This window comes from Eleutherodactylus coqui, unplaced genomic scaffold (genome assembly GCF_035609145.1).
Source record: "Eleutherodactylus coqui strain aEleCoq1 unplaced genomic scaffold, aEleCoq1.hap1 HAP1_SCAFFOLD_425, whole genome shotgun sequence".
Taxonomy (NCBI): domain Eukaryota; kingdom Metazoa; phylum Chordata; class Amphibia; order Anura; family Eleutherodactylidae; genus Eleutherodactylus; species Eleutherodactylus coqui.
In genome coordinates this window covers 63059-71579 of record NW_027102523.1, presented here as the reverse complement: position 1 = coordinate 71579, position 8521 = coordinate 63059, and the positions used below count along the sequence as shown (strand labels likewise).

The 8521-nt window shown below is 42.5% G+C and overlaps 1 protein-coding gene across 3 annotated transcripts in view; it reads right to left on the bottom strand.

Moving 5' to 3' along the window:
* Positions 1–6018: 6018 nt before the first annotated feature.
* Positions 6019–8521, bottom strand: part of LOC136604694 (uncharacterized) — a 43735-nt gene continuing 41232 nt past the window's right edge. For all 3 annotated transcript variants that reach the window (XM_066588919.1, XM_066588917.1, XM_066588918.1), the window contains exon 12: positions 6019–8449. In XM_066588919.1, the coding sequence (XP_066445016.1) occupies positions 8327–8449 (123 nt within the window). In that variant the 3' untranslated portion in view covers positions 6019–8326. The remainder of the gene's footprint in view (positions 8450–8521) is intronic.

Below are 8521 nucleotides of genomic sequence, written 5' to 3'. Positions count from 1 at the left end.
GTGCTGTGAATTCATTTGCTGGAAAACCAATCCCATATATTTTATTCTGAACTGAGGTCTAATGTCACGCAGAATCTCCTGTCAGTCCTGATTGTTGGGAGCTTGAAATGCCATCTGCCTGTATAAAACACATTTGTCGAATTGTGGTTTGGAAAAAAAAAAAAACATTCTCATGAATAACCTGCGGATGCCATCGACTAGAAACGTGGTTTATTGCTTCCTGACGTTTAAAGGCTTTACTGATGACGGATCTTTAGGCCTCATTGAGGGATGAAAACCAAAACAGAGTTGCTGAGATGTGTGAGATGTTCCATTGTACATTGGGCAACATTATGCTGGGAACCTTGGGTCCTGACATTCATGTGGATGTTATATTGACATGTACCACCTACCTGTTCCTTGTACAGACCATTGTACGCTCCTTTACCGCAGCATTCCATAAAGGCAGTTCCCTCTTTCACCAGGATAATGTGCCCTGCTATACTGCAAAAATTGCTCGAGGATGGTTTGAGAAACATCTCAAGGGGATGATTTCACTTCCAACTTCCTCCAATGACTTGAATTGGCATCACAGGAGCCTTATTTCGCAACTTACAGGATCTGCTGCAACTGGCTCAGAGATAGAAAGCAGAGGGCGCTAATAAATGGTTCATACTCTGATTGGGCCACCGTTGCTAGTGGGGTGATATATAAAATGAGGCAGCTCGGTCTGGGTGAAAATGTGTGTATCTGGGTAATAAACTGTCACAGGGATAGAAAGCAGAGGGTGGTAATAAATGGCTCATACTCTGATTGGGCCACCATTACTAGCGGGGTGCCACAGGCTTCAGTATTGGGCCCCATTCTGTTCAATATATTTATCAACGACCTTATAGAGGGGCTGCACAGTAAAATATCAATATTTGCAGATGACACAAAGTTATACAATATAATCAATGCAACGGAGGACAATGTGCGGCTACAAAAGGACCTAGATAAGCTGGGGGCTTGGGCAGAAAAATGGCAAATGAAGTTCAATATTGATAGATGTAAGGTTATGCACATGGGCAGGAGAAACAGATGTCATCAATATACACTAAATGGGGTACCGCTAGGGAAAAGTGATATGGAAAAAGACCTGGGGGTACTAGTGGATTATAGATTAGACTGGTGTAACCAATGCCAGTCAGCTGCTGCAAAAGCTAATAGAGTCTTGGCGTGTATTAAAAGAGGTATAGGGGTGAAGGATAAGAACATTATTCTCCCACTATATAAGGCACTTGTCAGGCCTCACATGGAATACTGCGCACAGTTCTGGACACCGGTGCTCAGGAAAGATGTTGCAGTGCTTGAAGGGGTTCAAAGGAGGGCAACTAAATTAATAAATGGAATGGGAGCACTAGAATACCCAGAGATGTAATCAAAATTGAGATTTTTCACCCTGGAAAAATGACAACAAAGGGGCAACCAAATAACAATGTATAAATACATTAGGGGACAATACAAAGATCTCTTCCATGATCTGTTTACGTCCTATGTCTAGAAGAAAGCAGGTTTCATCGCCAACATAGAAGGGGGTTCTTTACTGTAAGAGCAGTGAGACTGTGGAACTCTCTGCCTGAGAACGTGGTGATGGCAGAATTGATAAAGGAGTTTAAGAGGGGACTAGACGTCTTTTTAGAATGCTATGATATTACACGATATAGACATTAAATAACCAGCAGGGTTGTTGATCTGGGTCTTACAGACCGATAGGAACTATCAGAGGTTGATCCAGGGATTATTCTGCCATTATAGAGTCGAGAAGGAATTCCCCCAACCCCCAAAATGGGGCAAATGGGCTTCTGCCTCAAAGAGTTTTAGAATCAACAAGCAAGTGGGGAGGGGGGGGGGGAGTGGAAACAGACAAAAATGGATGGAAATTTGTCTTTTTTTCAGCCTAACATACTATGTTACTATCTTACTACCAGTTACCACCTTGCAAGGTCTTGTGGAGTCCATGCTTTAATAAGTCTAAAGGGCTTGTTCGCACCAGCACTCAGTCTGTGTTCAGACTTTACGTTTTTGGAGCAGAGAAATGGAATTAAACGATTCAATTTTTTGCCCATTGATGTCAATGTTTTATTTTTGAGCTTTCAGTTTGCTTCCATTCTGTTAGGTTTCTGTTTCTAATGGAATAAATAGCATAGTCCTTCTAATAGTGTCCGCAGGATTGTGTGACTGTGGACAACTTCAGCTGGGCAGGCTTTCGCCACAAGCTATTTTGTACGTGTGTGAACAAAGCCTTTGGATGGTTTTCCCCTAACTGACTATTGCCACATTTCGAAATGGCTGGGTTTCCATGGCAGTAGGGTGCTGTTTGGGCAGCTACTGCGTGGCAAAAACTCATGCATTTTACCACTGTTTTGTGATGTGGTTGTTGGCTACACGTTTTTTTGTAGGTGAAAGAGGTTAAATACCATCTTTCACCTGTAAAGAACGTATGGTTAATAAGCACAATTCACAGTAAAATATGTTCCTTTTTGCTACACAGTAGTTTGACGCCATTACCTGTATATGAAAACCCAGCCTAAGGCCAGATTCATACATTTGGGTGCGCAATACACAGAAAATAGAACCCTATTGATTTCAATGAGTTCGATCACTGGCGCATATTTGGTGTGAGCAATTCCATCGCACCAAAAAACAGCACACTTTTCTTTCTTACGCATTTATGCAGGCAAAGAGCACATATTAAACTCATTAGACTAATTGGCCATTTCAATGACTGGATCCATGGTTGTGTGTTTTTTTTATGCACGCACAAATACGCCACAACAATGCCACAAAAAAGCACAGCAAATGTGTATAAATATGGATATGTTCCTGTGAATCCAGCCTAAGACAAGTCACACTCTGATTAGTGGGGAACTTCTCACCATTGTATTGAATGACAATACAGATGTATCCTCCCTTAACATATGAAATGTGTAGCACAAATTAAAAAAAAAAATTGTACTGACATGAGAATTTTACATCTTTGTGTCATATGAGCCTCGTGTGGTGCAGAGTGTTAAGGCTGCAGAATGCAGTCCTAAGCCCTAACTCATGTCCTGAAGGTTGCAAATTCAATCCCCACGTGGTTCAGGTAGCCAGCTCAAGGTTGACTCAGCCTTCCATCCTCCTGAGGTTGGTAAAATGAGTGCCCAGCTTGTTGTGGGGGGTAATAAACGAATTACCTGAAAGCGCTGCGGAATAAGTTGGCGCTATACAAATAACAAGTCCCTTCATAAGAAATTAGAGCCCTTTTACTGTCAGAGGATTTTGGACATTTTGCCAGGACAATTTTGACACCTTTGATATGTACAGACAAATCCTAAAATATAAAATATTCATACTAATCTTCCATACCTATGTGTTTTATGGGAATAGACAACATGGTGACTGCAGCTGTCTTGATGATCTACTATTGATGACCTCTTCTGAGAAATACTGAGGAATAGGTCATAACAGTCCGTCTCCCATTGATTTCAGTGAGACCTGCACTTGTAGTTACAAGCGCAGGCCACTTTACAGAGGTCGGAGCAGAGACTTCCGCTGCTTCTGTTCCAACCCCTGTGAATTTGCGGTGCTGTCAGTGGGCGCATAATCAGCTGATCGGTTGGAGTCCCAAGTGACGGACCCAAGCAGATCAACTATTGATGAACTACTGTGAGGATAGGTCATCAATATTCTCCCTTGAAAACACCTTTAATGGAACTTCATGAGAAACTGGAATAATTTTTTTTATGCATTTGCACCTAAAACCCATAGCAACTTGCTTTATCAACTTCTACTTGCTGCACAGTATCTCAGGTCGTATTACTGATAGAGCATAGATTTTTGGTGCTTTTTTTCTAAACCAAGTTTATTATCTCTAAACCAAGAACTAGAGATGAGCGAGCATACTCGCTAAGGGCAATTACTTGAGCGAGCATTGCCCTAAGGCCTTAGTCAGACGGGCGTTTTTAGCCGCGATTTGCGCATGCGCATGCGTCCGGCGATTTTATAAAACCATTGCTTTGCAATGGTATCGGACACATGAGCGCTTTTTATGCGCTCGTCCGATAAATTATAGAACAAAAAAATCGCAGATCGCACCTATCTGCGATCTGCGATTCCTGTTCTCTTCTCTATATGCGCTCAATGGGGCCGGTGGCAGCAGCGCCGACCCCATTGAGAACATATAGAAGACAAATCATTCTTCTCTGCCACAGCTGTAACAGCTGTGGCAGAGAAGAACGATGTTTGCCCATTGAATTCAATGGAGCGGCAATACAGCCGCTCCATTGAAAGCAATGGGCTGCCGGCGTGAATTGTCGGGAAGGGGTTAAATATATAAACCCTTCCCCGCAATTCATCCTAAAATGTGTTAAAATAAAAAAAAATTGCAGCCGGAGTCTAGCCGCGGCCGCTGTCAGTTCTCCTGAACTGCTTCTTGGCACTATTCAGCCGGCGGGGCTTTAAAATCCCCGCCTGCTGAATGATCTGCCTCTGATTGGTCAGGGCCCTGACCAATCAGAGGCAGGTTTCACTCACACACCGATTCATGAATTCATGAATGGGTGAGTGACTGCTGCCTCTCAGCGCTGAGCCAATCAGGGGCAGGTCTGACTCACATCCATTCATGAATTCATGAATGGGTGTGAGTGAGGCATGCCTCTGATTGGCTCAGTGCTGAGCCAATCAGGGGGCAGGTCTGACTCACACCCCCTCCACACCCACTGCAGGACGGCCGCGCGGAGCTCCGGCTGCCGGGAGAAGGTGAGTATACAATTTTTTTTTATTTTAACACATTTTAGGATGCATTGCAGGGAAGGGCTTATATATTTAAGCCCTTACCGACAATTCATCCCGGGCTCGCCTGCAGCGCATTGCTTTAAATGGAGTCGGCTCTATTGCCGTCTCCATTGAATGCAATGCGCTGGACAGCTCCGGCCCGTTTCTAATGAAACGCGGCTAGGAGCAGATTTGCGGGCGATTTGCGGGCGACTTGCGCGCACCGGTCACGCGATTTGCGGATGCGCATCCGTCATGCGATCCGCAAATCGCGCAAAAAAACGCCCGTCTGACTAAGGCCTTAGTGAGTACCTGCCCGCTCGAGAGAAGAGGTTCGGCTGCCGGCGCGGGTGACAGATGAGTTGCGGCAGTGAGCAGGGGGGAAAAAGAGGGAGAGAGAGATCTCCCCTCCGTTCCTCCCCACTCTCCCCCGCCGCCGGCGACCGAACCTTTTCTCTTGAGCGGGCCGGTACTCGCTAAGGGCAATGCTCGCTCGAGCAATTGCCCTTAGCGAGTATGCTCGCTCATCACTACCAAGAACACAATCAAAGCTATCTGTAATACAGCCTGAGATACTGTCTGTAGAACTACAGTTGAAAGTGGGGGCTACAGTGAGAGCTACAGGCATATGCAACTCCTACTTCAGCTATATCACAGGATGCATTGCTGATAAAACCAAGAGTCTTTTCTTTAAAACAAGAACACAACCAGGCTATATCTGCAATAGGTAATGGTGGACACATCTGGAAGGCTGTATTTACACAGGCATTACAAGTTTTGCCCTAGATTCTGGTGAACAACTTGCATTGCACAACACATGGATACTTGTCCCAATAGCTGAACGATGTGTCGGACACTGTACATTACATGTTCTATTCTCATACTTGTACAAAAACGGGACACGCAGTGATTTTTTCAAACGCGGACCATCAGTCTGATTGACAAAACACTCATGTACATGAACCCATTCACGTGAATTGTGATATGTATGGAATTAGCACAGCTAAAAAAACAATCAGATGGAACTCAAGAATATTTCATGTGCAAATATCCCTATGTGTGATAAAACTATCATAAAGGTCAGTAACAAAATTAAAAAGTCAATAACAAAACATGCCGTAAAATTAATTTATGGGTAAACTTCAAGCCCCTATTTCTATGGCTAATGGAGCTTTAACGACTGACTTAATCCTATGTAGGATCTGACAACCAGAACTTGTAAGAAAATAACTTTATTTTCATTAGAACAGGTGTATTGCTGACATACATTTCCATTAATACTTGTTTCTGTCTTTGGATTGTAATACCGTAATTTGTAATAACAGAATAATACACAATTTAAAACATTTTTAAAATATTCAACTTCTAAAACTAGTACATGGGAAAAAATTGGCACAGTTGCCCAGAGCACCCAGATTTCTACTTACATTTTCAAAAGGGTGTCTTAAGAAATGGGAGCTGGACTGTGACATGGGCAACTGCACCACTTTGCACATGCTCTAGTTTCTATAAACCTAACCCAACATACTTAAAACTATGTTTTCGGGTGGCTTCACACAGGCGCATGCGTAGAAATGCTCGCAATAGCGTGACTTTTTGGGTTATAAAGGTCGTGCTGTTGCGTGGAGTTTAAAAAGTATGAACACGCTTGTGTGAAGCCGCCCTTAGGCTGAGTTCTGATATGGCAGTTTCACCACAGGGGTCAGATGTCAGATGTACAGTGTTCCTGAATGAGGGCCTTTCAATTCCCATACATGCTTAGCAGCAGTTGCCACATATTAATGCAATGTGGGATTTTATAGCCTTTCTCCCTGTAAAGCCTCCAACCCACTGGCCATGTGTCCCAGTTGCGTTTGAGAGGCTTGGGCACAACTTGCATCCGAAACCAATATCCAAACAGCCTGAATATAGATGTGTATTTGCACGTCCTAATTCTTGTCTATAGGACATGCAATGAGGTTTTTTTTGTCCATGTGACAAAAGCAGCAGTGTACATAGTCCTATAGGCTATAATGGGTTTGTGTGCTGTTCGTCAATTAACACAGACAGCACACAGAGCCAAACAGCAGACTTCAAATCTAAAGTATTCCATTGATTTCTTAAGGGAATCCCCACCATAGTCTATACAGTGGAGTCATAATCCATCCATTAAAGAGGAAATATCTTTACGATTACAATATGTATAAAAATGATTTTTCAAAAAAAGACATTAAATAACAGAACGACGCATATACAGGACCCAGGTTCACCAATGGGTAGAAGACATTGATGTTTACTTACACATCAGTATATAGCTATCATAAATGTGCCTGTCGCATGAATAATAGAGGCATCGCTGTGTATCCCAAAAGTTGTTATAATAGAATACACAACATATAAAATCACTGCACTAAAGCGATGCCAGAGTATGCTGCCCACAGACAGATCCATGTGAGCCCCACATAAATGCCGCATGCATGTAAGCTAGCACTATTAGATGTTAGGAAATAGCTAGAGGGGTGTTTGGTGCCGGAGTTCAGCTCACTAAATGGGTATGGTCATATTATGTAGTGCTATCTTCTTTATCCCATACGTTTGTTTGTTCTGCAGGGCTAATTGAACTACCTGTGTCTGCTGATGAGATTGAATTCTTTTAAGGCTAACTTCACCCGGCGAGTGCGATATCGCGCTCATCAACATGGTTTTCTCGCCTGTGTGCAGTTGGCATATGGGCAGTGTGTTATAATGCTGCTATTTTGTATATATTGGGTTAATTACTGCTAGTAGATAATATATATATATACTATGTGGGGTTTACTTGGACATGTTTGTGGGCATACACTTTTAGTTGCCACTGCAGCGTACTAATCTATATTCTATACATTGCCATGAGGTGGAAAGATAAAGGAAATAAATCCCTTTGAGCGGCCTGGCTGGATGCATGCGACAAGCATGTTTAGGATAGTTTTTTACTAATGTCTAATGCATTACATTCATGCGGTGGGATCTATTCATGTGCGACACACCGTTATACCTCTTTTATACATGTGACAGACACATTTATGATAGCCATTGGTGAACTGGGGTACTATATATGTATCATTTTGTACTTTATTTGAATGTCTTTATTGGAAAATAATTTTTATACACTTTGTAATAAAGATACTTACTCTTTAATGGATGGCGTATGACTCCATTGTGTGTTCTGGTTTCTAGTTTGATGGGAGTTGCTACAATATGTACAAGAAGGAGGTTATTGATGCACCTAGCCATGTTGTACAATCTCATGTCCTTGAGTTGTTGGCAATCATTACTTAGTCTATACAGTGCAGATGTTTCAATTTACATCCTTGATTTAAAAAAAAAAAAAAAAGAAACCTCTTCTTTATACAGAATCTGCATGCAGATTTTTTCCCATTGACTGGGCTAAAACCAGGACCTGCAACAAATTAGAACCTGCAGCAAAATTTTTGGACATGGCCAAACCGTGTCATTACTATTTTTACAAAAATACAAAGTAAACATTCAGGTAAAAACTGTTGGAGTATTAAAAGTTGAAAGAAGCCAGTCATTATATGATGTCCTTTGGTTTCTCGGCCAGGAACAGGCCCCAGCGCTGATCACCCAGGCTACAGCGATGAAGCTTTTCCTTCCAGCCTTCAATAATGTAGTTGTAATCCTCTTCAGAGAAACTCTACATGGAAGAGGAAGTGACAATTACTGGACATTACCGAGTGTTGTGTCAGGCACATTACACCGCCCAGGA